General features: G+C 53.1%; 3 protein-coding genes across 5 annotated transcripts; all 3 read right to left on the reverse strand.

Moving 5' to 3' along the window:
• Positions 1 to 38: 38 nt before the first annotated feature.
• LOC139807325 (11-beta-hydroxysteroid dehydrogenase 1-like) lies at positions 39 to 3,570 on the reverse strand. The gene is made up of 6 exons (XM_071768160.1): positions 3,318 to 3,570; positions 2,680 to 2,810; positions 2,044 to 2,155; positions 1,735 to 1,920; positions 1,045 to 1,188; positions 39 to 685 (listed from the first exon to the last, which is right to left on the reverse strand). The coding sequence occupies exons 1-6, from the start codon at positions 3,403 to 3,405 to the stop codon at positions 465 to 467; spliced, it is 882 nt and encodes a 293-aa protein (XP_071624261.1). The 5' UTR covers positions 3,406 to 3,570; the 3' UTR covers positions 39 to 464.
• Positions 3,571 to 4,151: 581 nt separating this feature from the next.
• Positions 4,152 to 9,535, reverse strand: LOC139807326 (11-beta-hydroxysteroid dehydrogenase 1-like). 3 transcript variants are annotated; one of them, XM_071768162.1, is made up of 6 exons: positions 9,174 to 9,535; positions 8,426 to 8,556; positions 7,481 to 7,592; positions 6,727 to 6,912; positions 5,779 to 5,922; positions 4,152 to 4,632 (listed from the first exon to the last, which is right to left on the reverse strand). In XM_071768162.1, the coding sequence occupies exons 1-6, from the start codon at positions 9,259 to 9,261 to the stop codon at positions 4,367 to 4,369; spliced, it is 927 nt and encodes a 308-aa protein (XP_071624263.1). In that variant the 5' UTR covers positions 9,262 to 9,535; the 3' UTR covers positions 4,152 to 4,366. The 3 variants fall into 3 exon arrangements, with proteins under 3 accessions (XP_071624263.1, XP_071624262.1, XP_071624264.1); XM_071768161.1 differs by having other exon boundaries at positions 8,370 to 8,556; XM_071768163.1 differs by having other exon boundaries at positions 8,426 to 8,600; positions 9,174 to 9,258.
• A 4,416-nt stretch (positions 9,536 to 13,951) lies between these two features.
• G0S2 (G0/G1 switch 2) lies at positions 13,952 to 15,026 on the reverse strand. Its single transcript, XM_071768466.1, has 2 exons — positions 14,871 to 15,026; positions 13,952 to 14,557 (listed from the first exon to the last, which is right to left on the reverse strand). The coding sequence occupies exon 2, from the start codon at positions 14,523 to 14,525 to the stop codon at positions 14,223 to 14,225; it is 303 nt and encodes a 100-aa protein (XP_071624567.1). The 5' UTR covers positions 14,526 to 14,557; positions 14,871 to 15,026; the 3' UTR covers positions 13,952 to 14,222.
• Positions 15,027 to 16,268: the final 1,242 nt, after the last annotated feature.

A 16,268-nucleotide genomic window follows, 5' to 3' on the forward strand; every position in this document is an offset into this window, starting at 1 on the left:
ACACATGGAAAAGGAACACGAGTCAGAGCAGAGATGTCTCAAAGTAAATTAGGATTTATTTTTCCAATGACCTCCTGAGAAGGGTTACATGGCAGAAAGTTTGCTCTCATGGCTTTGGGTGGTGTGTGGGGTTTGCATGGCCCAGATCCTTGTTCTCAGTTGGGCTGTCAGTGGGCAAAGAGTTTCTGGAGGGTGAGCAGGAAACCTGGAGGGCAGGTCCTGCTGCCAGGAGCTTCTCTGAAATGCTTCTTGATCAGAAAAAGACAGCTGCAAGTGTGTGTTATGGAAAATGGTATTTTTATGGTACGTGTTCTGAGCTCCTGATGCAGCCATCTCCTGTTTCCAGGGTGTGTTGCTGTGGGGCTGTCCCAGTGGCCTGGAAAAGGGCACCCAAGTGTCTGGATGAACACCTACAACCCTTGTGCCTGGCCCAAGGTGTCCCGGTGCTCTCCCCACCCTGGGAGTTATGTTCTTTGGATGTTTTCCAGTTTGTAGCTACTCCTGACGAGGGAGTCGAGGAAGTCTGGGGCGATGGCCCTGAGCAGGACCATGCTGGTGCCCATCCCAGCTGGGTAGTGCAGCTCCCGCTGCCTCAGGGCCCCACTCCTGATGATCTCCAGGGCACACTCCTCCTTGGGTGCTGGTGTCCCGTGGATGGCGTGGGAGACAGCCTGGACAGCATTCTCTGCAGGGATGGGAGGACAGGGAGGGAAGGAGAGGTGTTGGAAGGGCTGCCATGGGCAGCACCATCTCAGCTGGGGTGTCTGTAGCTTCCCCTGAAAAACTCTGGAGGTTCCACCCACTGCATGAACCAAGGCTTGGGATGGTTAAAATAAATAAAATGGCAGCACTGTGCTTTCCACCCCTTGAGTGACCACAGGAGGGAATCCCCACCTCCCCTGGCCTCACTGCAAGGGCAGCAGAGCCAGAGGTCTCATTCCACACTTTTTGAAGGTTTTCAGGATTTTGGAGCAGGTCTGGCAGCAGTGCTGGGTGGGCTTGGCTCTGCCTGGAAAGTCACAGGGCCACCAGTGCTGAGCTCACCTGTGTTGATGTAGCCCAGGATGCAGAGGGTGATGGAAACATTGACCTTGTCTATGATGAATTCCTGTCGCAAGGAGCTGAAAAACCCATCTAAGGCGAATTTAGTTGCAGAATAAGGAGCACAGAATGGGGACCCAATTTTACCTGGAGCAGAGACACAAAGTCAGGGTTCACATACTGAGCAGACACCAGAAAGCTGCACAGCTCTCCCCTCCTCTTGCCTTTCAGGTAGCTACAATATGGTGATGCAGGATGGCTGAGTAATCTGCCATGGATGCTTGAGAGAAATAAACACATGCAGGAATGTTTAAAATGTAACATATGGCATGAAGCACCTTCAGTTGTGGGTGATACTGTGCTTTTTTTCCTGCATATATGTATGTATGCATATATGTATAGCAAATGCATGTGTCATTGTGGCAAGACACATAAAAATGACCTTCAGTGTGCACCCTGCAGTGTGTGAAGGTGATCAGTGGGTGCAAAGAGACTGTCAGGACAGGGCATGGAAAAAAAACCCTGAGAGGATTTGAATTGTGCATCCAGGGTATAAATCACAGGCTGATCCCAACTCCCAGGGGGTGGCTCTCTGCCTTATGGTCCTGATTCTGTCTTCTGAGGAGCTGCAGCAGGGATCCCTTGCAGGCAGAAGGGAGGTGGCAGGGAGAGCCTGGCCCCTTGGGTTCTCACCTGCCATGGATGAGACCACAACGATGCTGCCCTCACTCTCCTTCAGCATGGGCAGGGCTGACACAGTCATTGCCACGTAGCTGAGGAAGTTGGTTTCCAGGAGCTTCCGAACGTGCTCAACGTCCCCGTTGAAGTAGTTGAAGTAGGTGGAACCGATGTGGTTTAGGATGAGCATGTCCAGACCTCCTGCAGGCAGAGGGAGCTTCTGGTTAGCAACCAGCATCTCCGAATGAAGCAGCTGCTTGGAGGCTGGGATGGCCCCAAAATGTAGCATGGGGTGTGTTGAAGGGCAGGGTCCCCAGCACCTACCCCAGGTGTTCTCAGCCTCCTTCACCACCACCTCAGGGAACGTGGAGTTCTCCATGGAGCCGCTCACGTAGCGTGCAGAGGCAGCACCCAGCTCCAGGCACTGCTGCACAACCTGCCATGACAGCAGGAATGGTGAGGGACCCCCCCTTCCACAGCCCCCCCCGTCCCACCAAGGCTGTGGCTGTCTTGGGGCAGATGGGCAGCACGTGTCCCTGTCCCACTGGGAACCCCCCTCCCTTCCTGGGGGAGATGTGTGGCTCAGAGAAATGTTTCTGGGTGCAGAGTTAAACAGTGACACATCTAAGCCAAATATTTAGGACTTATAAATAGGGATGTGCTTGCTTCATTTGGATTCTGTTGCATCTGGGATGCAAGAACAGGTTCAGGGTTTCAGAAAGGGCAAGGGGTGACCAGGCCAGGGCTTGGGCAGACCAATGTAGTCCTTGGTGGAGATCAGAATTCAGAGCTGAAGAAGTGCAGAGCTGTCAGCATTGAAATCTCTCTATTTGTTGTGGTGTGGGGTGTGTGTTAGAACAGGTTTGTGCAGGACTGATGCTGGGGATGTGAGGGCTGTAGAGCACCTGGCATCCCTGCCTGCCCAGGGCTTGTGGGTTGCAAATGTGCTTGGCCATTTACTTTCTGCAGCTTGTCCTGGTTCCGTGCTGTCAGCAGCAGATGAGCCTCCATGCGTGCCAGGTGGTAGGAGATCTGCTCCCCAATGCCACTGCTGGCTCCTGTCACGATCACACGCTTCCCCCGGAGCATCTCTGGAAGGGACGGGGCAGGGTTTGGAGCCAGGTTGGAGCCCACACCCTCCCCCAGTGTGGATGATGCTGTGGATGCTCTCTGCCCACTCTGCCCCTCAGCACTGGGAGCAGAAGTGGGGGGCAGCACCACTCGTGCAGACCCCAGAATCTGCTCTTTAATCAGTGGGTTTGGTGGAACCTGAGCTCCACATCCAGCCTGGTCTGGGAGTGGCTTTGGAATTGGTGAGAGCTGACTAAAAAAAAAAAAAAAAAAAAATAAAGGCTACAAGTGGTTAACTATGCTTCCCAAAATAATCCTTTGCTGAGGACAGGTGCTTACTGTGCACTCCAGCAGATCCCAGTGTAATCCTGTGGGTTTCCCAGGAGGTTCAGGATGCTCTGAGCCCTGTGCTCCCCCCGAATCCTCCCAGCTGCCCTCTGAACAGCCCCCCAAAGCCCTGCAGGAGCACACGCTGCCACTCGGGCACCAGCCTCCTGGTTTTAAAGAGAGTTTTTGCAAGGACTTACCTTCACTGAAACTCCCGGGTGCTGAATAAAAATAATAGGCCAGCAGCAGACCCAGCAAGGGGATGAAAACCTTCAGGAGCAGCCCCATGCCTTGGCAAAAGTACGGGCAGGAGGAAGAGAAACTGAGGCAGTGGCCAGGGAGCAGTGGAGGTGTTGGGAGGTTGCAGGCAGGGCTGGGAGTGACAGCAATTTTGAAATGATTTTTGGCTTGCACAAGCTTGCTGCTACCTGTTGGATCTTTTCTTTGCACTTCCTGTGATTTAGCAAACATTAACCTAAAGGAAAGTGTCCTTTGGACTTCAGGCTGTCCCTTTGCACCCCTGCCCTGCTCCCAGTTCCAGGTGTGGTTCTAAAATCATGGAAAGGAGGGCCCTGGGAAGCTCCTTGCTCTGCAGAGCTATGGGAGTGTTACTGGGTGGGTGCTGGGACACCCGTGTTCCCCCAGTGCAGAACCCTCGGTGTAAAACTGACGGTGCTGGGTGGTTCTCACACCTGAAAAACTGCAGAATTTCCCCTGTGTGTACTGGTTCGTGTGGGTGACCTTGGGACAAGGAGAAATTCCAGTTCCTGGTGTCCTTTAGACAGTGAGGAGCAAAGCTGTGCTGGGGGAGGTCTGGCTTTGCTTCATCTCGGGACAAGTTTTGCTTGGGGTAAAAACCTGCATTTGGCCATGAAACTAAAAAACGAAACGGTAAAAAACCCCCAAACAACGTGGTCTTGAAGAGAGTTATTCCTAACATGAAATAACGAAGGGTTCTTGCAAGGGTTTGACTTTTCCGGAGCCAGCAGCACCGGGAGAGGGGGGGATGCAGACTCCAGGGATCACTCAGGATGTTCTGTTAGTGAATTTTATTTAACCGTGACTTTGCCACCGCTCTCCCCCAGCCCAGGGAAGGCTCTTCCCGTCGGGACACAGCAGAACCGGGAATCCCCTCCAATCCCATCCCATTCCATCACATCCCCAGCGGTTCGGTCCGGGCTGCACCGCTCCTCTCCCGCCGGCAGAGGAGAGTGTTGGACCGGCGGAACCCCCCGCACTCCTCCGCCGCTCAACCTGGGTGCTGTGTCCGGTGTGTGTGAGGGGTGCGCGGTGTGGGTGCGGGCTGCAGGCGGTCCAGGCGGTACCGGCTCCGCACCATGCGGTCCAGCAGCTCCGGGGCGCAGTCGCGCAGCAGCAGCGGGAGGCGGGTGGGCCCGTAGCGGTAGTGCAGCTCCCGCCGCCTCAGAGCCGCCCCCCGCAGGATCTCCAGAGCGCACTGGGCGCGGGGCGCCGGGCTCACCCACAGCAGCTCTGAGGCGGCGCGAACAGCGGTGTCTGAGCGGAGGGAAAGGGCGGGGGGGTGAGGGCACAGCGGGCACCCGGGAGCGGGGAGAACCCCGGGGAGAGGGAGCCTGGGGAGAGGGAGGGATCCAGGAGAGAGGGAGCCTGGGGAGAGGGAGAAGGAGGGAGCCTGGGGAGAGGGAGAGAGGGAGGGAGCCTGGGGAAAGGGAGAGAGGGAGGGAGCCTGGGGAAAGAGAGGGAGGGAGCCTGGGGAAAGAGAGAGAGAGAGGGAGCCTGGGGAGAGGGAGGGATCCGGGAGAGAGGGAGCCTGGGGAGAGGGAGAGAGGGAGCCTGGGGAAAGAGAGAGAGGGAGGGAGCCTGGGGAGAGAGAGGGATCCAGGAGAGAGGGAGCCTGGGGAGAGGGAGAAGGAGGGGGACCCCTGGGAAGAGGGAGAGGGACCCTGGGGAGAGGGAGAGATGGAAGGATCCCCAGTGAGAGGCACCCTGGGAAGAGGGAGAAGGAGAGGGACCCCCAGGAATAGGGAGAGACACCCCAGGAAGAGGAAGAAAGAGAGGGACCCTGGAAAGAGAGGGAGGGGGACCCCCGGGGAGAGGGAGAAGAAACCCTGCAAAGATGGAGAAGGAGGGGGACCGCAGAGAGAGGGAGAAAGACCCCAGGAAGAGAGGCAGAAGGAGGGGGACCCCGGGGTTAGGGGGGCACAGGGCAGTGCCTCTCCCAGTGAAGAAGTGGAGAGAGCAGAGGCAGGTGAAGTGTTTTGTGAAAAATAGGACAAAGAAAAAAAATAAAGAATAAAGGGGGAATCCAGGAGGCTACCCTGCCCAGAGGAAGGCTGGAACTGCCCCAACACCCCTGTGGGACATTCCTGGCATCGGGAGATGGGATCAGTGGGAGAGGAGAAGGGGTCCGTGGGATACTGGTGCCTATTTCATACTGGTTGAACACGGGGCTGTGCCAGCCTGAGCACAGTGCTCAGTTTTATGTAGCAAGGGGAAAAAAGTGAGTTTCGAGGCTGTTTTTTGGTGGGTGAGAGGTAGGATCCCCCAGGGAGCCAAAGTGTTTTGTGCTGTGGGAGCAGCAGAGATGAAGGGGGAGAAGTTGAGGGCAAAGGGAGTGAAGGGCAGGGAGAGAAGCTGAGGGTGATGCTGGGCTCCAGGCAGATCGAGCAGCTCTGATCTTACCAGTATCGATGAAGCCAAGGATGCAGAGAGTGATGGAAACATTAATGTTCTGGATGGTGAATTCCTGCCTCAGGGAGCTGAAAAATCCATCCAAGGCAAACTTAGTTGCAGAGTAGGGGGCCGTAAAGGGAAACCCAACTTTACCTGGACACAGAGTGAAGTTCTGTTAGAGCACAGCAAGCTGCGCTGCCCAAACCTCTGCTTTGCTCTTCAACACAAAGTATTTGACCCAAAGGGATTTTACTGTTAGTGAAATGTCATCCTGGCACCTCAGCAACAGCATTACAAATCTTTCTGTCATCTCCCAGCTTTTTTAAGGCCAACATTGAGTCTCATGTCTCTGGTCAGGGTATGAGCAGCCCTCAGTAACCAGGAAACCCTCAGAGAGAGCAGATGGAGCAAAGTTTAAGCTCTTGTTTCTGGATACTGAGCTCTAATATGATCACCAGAACAGCAACCAACATACCGGCTGTGAGCAGGGACATCTGGTAGTAATTTAGTTTCCTGACTTAACAAAAACTTCTTAAACAATCATGTTTTTGTGAATAGAGTGAGTCAACAACTCAATCTACAAATATTAGCAGGAACTTGACCTACCAAGCACAGATGCATGGTCAGAGATCCCATGCACTGATTGCTGACTGCATTTCTGTGCCTCCATAAAACTGGAGGTCTGGGAGCTCTGTTGACCCTGACACCAGGCTAAGGACTTTCACTCCAGGGCTGGTCAAAAAACCCAGCTGGGGGATTGCAGCGGAGAACAAAGCCATCAAAAGAATGCAAAAATGATCTAGATTTGAGGTTTTGGGGTGGGGTTTTTTTTGAGTGCATTAAGCACTTATGGCTCCTTCAGGATGCCTGGTGTCTCTCCATGCTGCTTGCTTCTGAAATTTACCCCATGGGGTCTCTTGACTGACTCCCATGCCAGGTACCTTGCTCCCCACTCACCTGCCATGGATGAGACCACAACGATGCTGCCCTCGCTCTCCTTCAGCATGGGCAGAGCTGTCGTGGTCATTGCCACGTAGCTGAGGAAGTTGATCTCCAGGAGCTTTCGTACGTGCTCAACATCCCCATTGAAATAACCAAAGTAGGATGTGCCAACGTGGTTCAGGATCAGCATGTCCAGGCCTCCTGCAAGCAGAGGAGCAGGAGTTAGTGCTGGGGGGCTGAGGGCTGAGCTTTTCCTGGGAGCAGGATACATGGAATCTAAAGAAATCAGGTTTTTGGGTCAGGGCTGTGGCCCGTTATCCCTGGAGTTATAGATAGAGTTGGGACGGTGGCTGCCAGTAAAATTTTAGTTGTGATTTATGGGTTTTTTTCCCACTCAAACTGTGACACCAGGGAGGTCACCCTTGAGTTCTCTGTGGGCCTGGGGCAGAGGAGGCAGCGAGTGCTCCATATGGAGCTGGAATTCTGCTTTTCTGCAGCCGTGACCCATGGCCATGGTAGCAAGGCTGCTGCAGGCCTGAGGGATGGCTGCAGCCCCCAGCAGCTGGGGGTGGTGAAATCCAGGATTGTGGCACTGGAACAGGATGTCACGAGGGCACGGAGATGAAATCCGGAGCGCAGTTCAGTCTGAGCTGGAGCGGGGCTGCGACGGGAAGGGCTGGGGACAAATCTCTTCCCATCTCTCCCGCTTTTTTGAGCGGGCACGTGGCAGAGATCAGCGTGGCTGAGGAAGGGTGCAGTGTCCACCTACCCAGCAGGGTCCCTGCCTCCTTCACCACGTGCTCAGCAAAGGCCATGTCCTCCATGGTGCCGCTGATGTACCGCGCCGAGGCTGCACCCAACTCCCGGCACTGCTCCACCACCTGCACCCCAACACCAGGGTCAGAACACCCCCTGACCAGCCCTGCACCCCAACACCAGGGTCAGAACACCCCCTGACCAGCCCTGCACCCAACACCAGGATCAGAAACCCCCTGACCAGCCCTGCACCCCAACACCAGGCATCAGAAACCCCCTACCCTGTCACCCCAACACCAGGCATCAGAGACCCCCTGACCAGCTCTGCCACCCCACCATCAGGCATCAGAAGCCCCCTGCTCTGCACCCCAACACCAACATCAGAAACCCCCTGACCAGCCCTGCCACCCCAACACCAGGATCAGAAACGCCCTGCCCACCCTGCCCTAGCAGAGAGGGTGTTGTTGCTTCCTGTGTTGTGTCTGTCCCTGCCTTAAAAACCAGCAGTTTGGAGTTTCAGAAGTATGTTTGGAGCCTTCAGAGGGAGCCTGAAAAATTCTTCCTCTGGGGGGGGTTGTTACCCAGGGTGGTCTGGCTCTTTATCAGTGCAGTCTGTGCCTGAATTGTGGGTGGGGGGCAGCAGGAGCTCCGTGTATCACCACAGTGGAATGCGGGTGTGTGTGTGTGTGCTGAGGGGGCCGGTGTGTCTGGGGATGTGTGTACAGAGCTCAGCAAGTTCAAATATTGTAGTAAGTGCTCTGCAGCACGAACACATCTGCAGGAGAGGGGATCCTGTGCGTGCAGGAGCCCCGGGCAGCACAGTGTGCAGACCTGTGCACCCAGCTCTGCCTCTCTGGTGTCTGTGCCGTGGCAATCCCACGCGTGTGTGTCCGTGCGTGTACCTGGGCTGTGAGAGTGGTTTGGGTGTGCAGGTGTGAGTGCTCAGCTTGCCATTTACTTTCTGCAGCTTGGCCTCTGTCCGTGCTGTGATCAGAATGTGGGCTCCCATCCGTGCCAGGTGATAAGCCATCTGCTCTCCTATCCCAGTGCTGGCTCCGGTGACGATCACACGCTTCCCTTTCAGCATCTCTGAGGGACCGAGGCACAGGGATTTAATTCATCCGAACACCATCCTTAAAATAAATAACATTAAATCCCCCGGTGCCCCTGAGAGCAAGCAGTTAACTGGAAGCTAAGTGAGCCTGCAAGTGCAGAGCATCCAGCACTGGGATGGTTCTTCCATCTGCTGGAAAAAGTTGGAGGGAGGAGCAGCTGCAGCCCCCGCTGAACGCAGGGACCTGGGGACAGCGCTCCGCTCCTTCCACAGCTTTTCCCCCACAAGTCAAGATTCAACTTCCCAACACCCCAACTATTTTGTAATAAAAACAATTTCTGAAATGCACGCTTCAGAACTTAAAATCCAACATTTAAAAGTCATATTTAGAATTTCTTCTGTTACACTCTGGAAAATGGAGTGTTGAGAGCCCTCGCCATCTCAGACCCCTGCCTCACCTCCTCCCTCTCTAAGCATTGCTGCGTATTGCTTGCTCCTTTGATTTTAGAGCATTAAAACAACTTTCCAGTATCAGCCACCATGTAGAGGCTCAGACATGGTTTGGTCCAAGCTCTGCATAGTTTCTGTGCAAAATGCTCAAAGTGGCTTTTTAATATTTTTCCTTAAAGACAGATTCACTTTTAATACTTACCCGGTTTGAAATTCTCCCTCGCAGAATAAAACCAGAAGGCCAAAACCAGTCCCAAAAAGGGAATGAGAATCTTTTGCAACCAAGCCATTCCACTGTGCAGGCAGGAAATAAAGCATGAAAGAGAAAAGAGGGAAAAAATCCCTCTACAGAGCCGCTCCAAAGGGAAGCAGCAATGCCAAGCCTTTAAAACCTGTTAGCGGAGGAACGGCAACTTCCCAAGCACTGGAAAACCACGGGGGGGTTGGATAAGTAAAGCAAACCCTTTGTGTTGCACCCCGATGGGAGCTGGCAAACCTCGGCCTAACCCAGGGTGCTGTTTGGGTTCTGCCGGGCTCTTTTCATATTTCCTGTCCTACGTTAAAATGCAGAATTTTGCACAACACCCTGGAAGAGGTGTGTCTTTGCCGAGCAGCATCAAGTTTCACTTCAAGAACATCAGAGGCAGCCCTAGTGCAGGTGGTTAAACATCGGCCCCTATTCCCACTGGCACTGTAGCTGGGTGTGTGTGGAGATGCAGCCTGGGTCCAGTTCAGTCTGGGGGGGTCAGGGGCTGCTGTGTTTTGGGGGGACCTGCAGCAGGACAGCAGCAAAGGTCCTGTACTCCCCAAGGCATCGCTGTTCTGCACCCCGAGGCAGCTGCCTGTGCTGGGCACTGGGGGCTCTGCAGGGCCTACAACCCCCAAACAGCCCCAGAAATGCTTTGCTGAGGTGGGGTTTATTGTGGTTTTGTTTTTTAACCTTTGCCTACTCCTGTGAGCAGATGAGGGAGCAGAGCCTGAGCTGAACCTGCCACTGGGAGTGCAACTGGCCCAGCACCAAGGTGTTGCTCAGGCACAGGGAGGTTTGTAATGAAAGACTTTTCTTCAGGGAAATTAGGGTCCTTCCTCCTGTGGTTCCTGCTCTGAAATGTGCAAGAGCTTGGTTTTTTCTTTTAAGTGACTGTGGCCTGAGGAAAAAACCACATCACATCCACTAGCTCCCAGGCCAGGCAGCACACAGCAATTCCATCCCCTTTCCCAAGAGGTGCAGGAGATGCTCCAGCTCTGCCTGGAGATCATCACAGAGTTCCAGACTCTGCTGGGGTGCCTGAGGCAGGGATGTGCTGCAGGAGCTTCCTGAGCTCCTGGAGCTGCCTCTGCTCAGCAGGGAAAGCAAGCTGTGTCTGCAGGAACAGCCTCTCTGCAGTGCAGGGACTGCACCACGGTCCCATGGACATGGGCACAGTTTCCTGGTGGTTCCTCTCAGACCCCTCTTTATTTAAACAAAACTTTTTCTTTTTCTTTCTTCCCCATTGCAGGTTTAAAATAAGGATTATTCAGTTTAGTGACATACCTGGCTGGGCAGTGGAGCTCTCTGGCATTGCTTCTGCTTTATAGATTTTTTTTTTCCCCCTTTTCTTTCTGCTCTCTACTTTCCCTCTGATAAGTACTAATCCCACACTTGGTCAGATAACAGCAGGACAGTCACTCTGCCTTTTCCTGCCTCCCTTTGCTTTGAACTTGGGTCATGATCATGGAGCAAACACCTCATTCCTTGGCTGCAAGAAAACGAACTCATTAACCTGACTGGAGCTCCGGTGTTGCTGGCAGGGGGAGAGGCTCTTTGCAGACACTGCTGTTTGTTTACTAACAGGAGGATATGCAGGAAAGCAATAACTCCAACCTTTGTGCAGCATCGGGAAGGATTCCTGCTCCTGTTTTTGCCTTAGCACAGAGGAACCGCAGAGGGCTGTGCTTGTCCTGGGGTGGTGGTGAATGAGGAGCGAAGGTTTGCTCAGGGTTTTTGTGTGAAACGAAGTAGCCGATAGTAAAGCACGGAATTGCCGGCTGTTTAGGACATAGCTTCAACTTTCTGTTAAAGAAAATGTGTCCGTGCAGGAGCTGCTGGGTCTGGCCGTGCTTTGCTGCCCTTTCTTCCTGGCTCACCCTGTCCTGGGCTTCGCTGCTCCCCGCTCCCCCTCGCAGCTTTTTCTGGGTTTGTTTCGTGGTATGCAACCTAAGAACTTGTTTCCAACCTTTTCCTGGGGGTGGGGAGCGAAGGAAGGGAGAGGTTACTGCTGAGAAGTGTTTTCTGATCCCAGCCCAGTCCTGCTCCTGCTGAACCTTTGTCCCTGGGCAGGGGGAGCTGGTGGGGTGAGATGGAAGCCCAGGAACCCCAGGGGAGCAGCCTCTCGCTTCTCAGATGGCTTCACCCAAGTTCTCCTGGATGTATCCCTGCCCTGCACGCTGCTTCTGGATCACCCTGCTCTTTGAAGCCGCGATTCTTCAAAGGGTGATGCTTGGCTCTGTGCCGAGGGCTCGGCACCGGGGAGGTTCTTCATTTAGCGCTGCCTGGAGCTCCCCGGGAGGAAGCAGAGGCGTGAAGGGAAACCTGTTCCGACACAGCCTGGTAGAGCAGAGCTGGGGGAGCTGCTGGGGAGCCCCTGCTGTGCCCCCAGCCCCGCAATGCTGCAGGGAACACGTTCCAGGCTGGGGCTCGGGCAGGTTCGTGCAGGCAGCTCCAGGGACTCAAAAGCACTTGGCAGGACCTGGGATACTGCTTGGGTTTTTTTTTCTGGTTTGAGTGATATCTGGATTTTTTCAACCCATTATCAAATCCTTGTTAAGTACAGAGGCTTCTCTCTCTCGTCATTCTTGGGTCCTGAGGGAGGGGTGAGAGGATTGTGGGTCTGGGTTTGGTTTGATGTGGTATTTCTACTCGCTGTTGGCTCAGAGAGAACACTCATGGGTTTAAGGCAAGCCTAAGGACTAAATTTAAATTTTTTCCTGTGTGACCAAGTCAGGAATGGCTGCCTTGGTATTTGATTGTAAGTACTGTGGCTGCTTTAAATCTTGGCTGCAATCCATGTTCCCAGTGCCCTTGGTGTTGGGTGGCAGAGGCTGATACCTTTATCTGGGCCCCTAATTTTAATCTGGAAGGTGTTGAAATATCCAGAGTCCAAACTGCAAATAAGGAGTGAGGAGGCTCTAAAGACATTTGGCTCCTGCCTGTGAAGCCATGGGCAGGGAGGGAGGAATGCTGGGTTTCAGGTGGCCTTCAGCTCCATATGATGAAAGCCTGGGCAAGGGCTCCAAGCTGAAATAAGATCTTTGAAGAGGTGTTGCAGTAAGGGTACAGACAAATAGCATATCTTGTGCCAGCTGCAATTTTCCTGAGGATTTGATGCACCAGGAAAATGTCAGATTTGCAGGCTAAAGGCAGGGGAGTTCAGACAAGAGAATAACAGCAACCAAAATCCTGTGATGCTCAGCAGTTTGACTCACACCTTGGGCAACATGTAGATCTCTCCTGGAGTTTATCCCTCAGGAATTCAGTTTAACTGGGTCTTAAATGCTCCATATGCTTCTGCACTGCACTTGCCTGAGGTGTCCTTACAAGAATTGACTGTACCTCTTGTTCCATCTGGTTGCTTGCTGGCTTATCCCAGTAATAATTGTTGTAATTACATTTTCTCTTTGCAATTGACACATGGGTATTTGGAAGGATTCCACTGTGCTCTGATTCTAGTTCTTTTGTGGCAGCTGTATTGTCCAGGGCTTTCTGCAGTTTGTCTGGTGTTGAAACATGGACCTGGGGGGGCTGGGGAGCCATGGTTTGAGGCAGAGAAGTTTGCTGAAGCCTTTTAACCTACTGCATCTTGGCAACTCTGTCATTCATGGTCGTTAAATGGATTCCTAAGCCTCTGTGCACACTGAATTTATCACTGTGCTGTTTAAATAAGACTTTATATGGTCATTGTGGTAAAATCAGCCTCTAATATTTGTCTAAGCCACCACTCTGCTGAGGGTCAGGCAATCTGCTGCAGAGATGGAGGCACAGAGGCTTGGCCTTTGGGGCTGACCTTGTGGGGTGATGTGCCCCTGAGCCAGCAGTGCGTCAGGAGGCAGGAGATGATCTCCAGCAGGACAAGATTTTACCAAGTTGGGTCCAGAGCCACCAGTGCAGTGTGTGGTTTAGCTGTCTAATCCCGTTAGCTGTCTTAGGAGAAGTTATTTTGATTGCCCCACAAACCTCTCAGCTTTAAGCTGGATAACTGGAGGGGAGGTATGGGCACCATATGAGGAGAGCACTAAGGTGGTGAGAAGGCAAACCTGACCCAGAAGGATTTGACTAATGTGAGGTAGTCTTGAGTGCTAATTTCTTATGAAAGATTTTTTAAATGGGTGAAAGTCCTCTGAGGGCCCTGAATCTTGGACTCCTGTTTCTGCACCCTCCAGGCTGACCATGACATATCTCTCTATGCTTCAGTTTTTCCACTTGTGACACCATAATCCTGGTACTTAATACTATTCTGCACTATTAGGTGTCTGTGATGGGGTTGCAGAGGATCCCAGGAAAGGCAGAAGATTTCTTTCAAGTTTTTTTTTAGCCGTGCATGGTAGAGGGTTGCTGGATGACAGACAGGATTTATTTTAAACAGTTGGGGCACACGTGTCCCTGGCAGACACGAATCTGTGCCATTAAACTTGGATAACCCCGTGAAACACAACCCCACGGAAGTTCAACACACCTCCAGCTGAGGACAAGTGTCTTGTCCCTCATGTGACACAAACCACTGCCTCCTCCCCACACGTTGGCCAGTTTAGGACCAAAGGCAAAGGCCACCCCCAGGCTCCAAGGGCAATCTCCCCCAGGGGGGCTTTACCAGAGTGTGCAGCCACCCCCCAGCTGCAGCCACCCCCCAACTATTTCCCCCAGAGAAGTCCAAGGGGCAAATGAAGCCTCTTTGTCTGTGTGCAAGAGAAGAGTTTGAAATGAATGAAGCTGGAGAGCACTGGTACAGTATAAAATATTTATTGATGTTGTAAAATGCGTCTGTAATAAAAATAAGAAACCACGCTGTGCATCGTGCACATTTTTATACCAACAAAAGGTATTTTTTCCCCCACTGCTGCACAGCAGCAAATAAAACCCTCCACTTCTTCCAAGTCTTGTGCTTGCCATCTTCAGCCACCCCCAACTCTTCGTGCTGGAACCACCACCGGGTAGGACAGGGCAGAGTCTCTGGTGCTCGGGTGCTCAGCAGGAGCCTCTGCAGCCTCGGGGCTCTCAGCACCCGTGCTGCCTGCTCACCAGGGCCCTCTGCACCGCTGCTGGCTGCTTGCTCTTATCCAAGATCAAATCCTCCTGTTTCTGGGGAAGCCTTTGCCCTCCTGTAGAGGAAGGTTTGTTCTCCTCCTCCTCTAGCACCCCTTGGGAGGTGAAAGGACTGCACACTGTCTCCACCAGGCCAATAACCACCCCGAAGAAAGCCAGCACGCTGCCCAGCATGTACAGCTTGACCATTTTCCTGTTGGGCTTCTGGCTGAGCATTTCTTTGGCAAAGGGGATCAGCTCGTGCATGGTTTCCATCTCTTTTGCAGCAGATGTGGAAGATCTCAGCTCTACAAGGGAAGAGAGAGGGAGAAGTACGTTAGTTAAATCCATTTGCCTTTTTCCTCTATTGATCAGAACTCTCCAGGCAGCCCAACCTCCCACAGACAACCCCCCCCCTCATCTTTGCTTTTTTTGGGATATTTTCCTGAAGGCTCACTTTAGGGCCCCCTCACCCAAGCCCTCCGCCCCCCGGACTATGGCAAGAGGGGGAAAATCCCACCAGACCCCTCTCGGAGTGCCCCCGCCTTTTGCAGGGCATCCCCGCATCCTCCCGCGAATCCCCGCATCCCTCCCGCCCTTCTCCCGGTCGTTGTCCCTTACCCAGCGCTGGTGGCTGCTGCGGGGCCGGGGAGGTGCGGTGAGCACTGCGGTGTAGATCTCTGCGGGGCTGGCGGGGGCTGTGCCGCTGGCTTTGGGCTCCGCTCCGCTCGCAGCTGCTGCCGGACGCGATCGCCTCCGCCTTTTATCGCCGGCGGGGCGGGCGGGACCGGGCCGGGGGGGCCGGGCCGGGGGAGGGATGCTCTGAACACGCTGCCAGCACGGGCCGCCCCTCCGCCTTGGCAGCTCCTGCCCTCAATCCGGCCAGGCTAAAAAAAAAAACACCACAATTTTTTTTTTTTTTTTTTTTTTCCCTCCTAAAACTTGTTAATGTTCGCCACAAGGAAAAAAAATCCTGCAGTCCGATTTCCGAGCCAGAGATGTCATGGACAACCAGCAATGCAGCTCCAGGGCTGGTTCTGTAACAAAAGTGTTTAACAGATTATCAGGAGCTTTGCTGAGCTCGAGTGTGAGGGAGAAGAGGGTCCGTGTCCACAGCCACTTGGCACAATGTGGTGGTTGGATTTGTCCGAAGTCCAATTCAGGAGAGCAGATGTTTTTACTTATTTACTCTTCTAGGTCAAAAAAAAAAAAAAAAAAAAAAAAAAAGCCTCTGCAAAGCATGCAGAGGTGTTACCCAGGGTGTGGAGATGTTTCTGCAAGGTTTCTCTAGGTGGCTCCTGGCAGAGGGAACCAGTAGAAAGCAGACAGGTGTAGTGTGTAGCACCTCGATTTCTTACAGATAAGAGAATAACTGGAAAATCCTAAGTTATGAAAGTTACAGGCAACCTGTTTAGACCCTGTTTTCACTTCTGCACTTGATGCTGAAACTCTGTAGCACCCCGGGGTAAGCGTCACCCCTCGTGATTCACCTGAAGGACAGAATATTGCCTTTTGGGGGAAAAAGAGAAGGCAGCGCTGTCACCCTTCTCCCCAGCCTTGCTGCCCCGGAGCTTTGCATCAGGGACATCCCCTGGGTTGCATCACCCCCTGGGGGCTCTGTCGGAGCCCGGATCCTGCCCTGCCTGGGGAACCATATGGATTCCAGCAGCTGCTGACCTCAGGGGAGCTGCTAAAGCCACGAGTTGTTTGGATTGACAGCTTGTGATTTCACAGAGTAGTGTCTGGACGTGATGCTGCTCATCTGATCCCTGTGGACCAGGTGATCTTTAAGGTCTTTTCTAACCCAAACCATTCTCTGATTTCTGTAATTAAAACCAGCCTAAATAACTCGTGTTCCTTACATTTTGGGGGGTTTTAGGGTTTGTTTTTTGTTGTTGTTGTTGTTGTTTGTTGTGGCTTGTTTTGGTTTTTGTTTTTTTGTTTGGTTGTTTTTTTTCTTATTATTTTCTTCTCCCCCCTTCCTTGCTGAGCTCTGCCGGGGGTAAATGTGGAGCAGTG

This window comes from Heliangelus exortis, chromosome 25 (genome assembly GCF_036169615.1).
Source record: "Heliangelus exortis chromosome 25, bHelExo1.hap1, whole genome shotgun sequence".
Taxonomy (NCBI): Eukaryota; Metazoa; Chordata; class Aves; order Apodiformes; family Trochilidae; genus Heliangelus; species Heliangelus exortis.

Bases quoted from the DNA above. Each gene is read 5' to 3' on its own strand.
- LOC139807325 (XM_071768160.1), bottom strand. From the start codon at position 3,405: ATGGGGCTGCTCCTGAAGGTTTTCATCCCCTTGCTGGGTCTGCTGCTG. The intron at 1,189-1,734 runs GTGAGAACCCAA...TCTCTGCTCCAG, and splicing joins TGTGGTCTCATCCATGGCAG to GTAAAATTGGGTCCCCATTC. The intron at 686-1,044 runs GTGAGCTCAGCA...CCATCCCTGCAG, and splicing joins CCTGGGCTACATCAACACAG to AGAATGCTGTCCAGGCTGTC.
- LOC139807326 (XM_071768161.1), bottom strand. From the start codon at position 9,289: ATGCTTTATTTCCTGCCTGCACAGTGGAATGGCTTGGTTGCAAAAGAT. The intron at 8,557-9,173 runs GTAAGTATTAAA...TCGGTCCCTCAG, and splicing joins GAGGGAGAATTTCAAACCGG to AGATGCTGAAAGGGAAGCGT. The intron at 7,593-8,369 runs GTACACGCACGG...GTTGGGGTGCAG, and splicing joins AAACCACTCTCACAGCCCAG to GTGGTGGAGCAGTGCCGGGA.
- G0S2 (XM_071768466.1), bottom strand. From the start codon at position 14,525: ATGGAAACCATGCACGAGCTGATCCCCTTTGCCAAAGAAATGCTCAGC.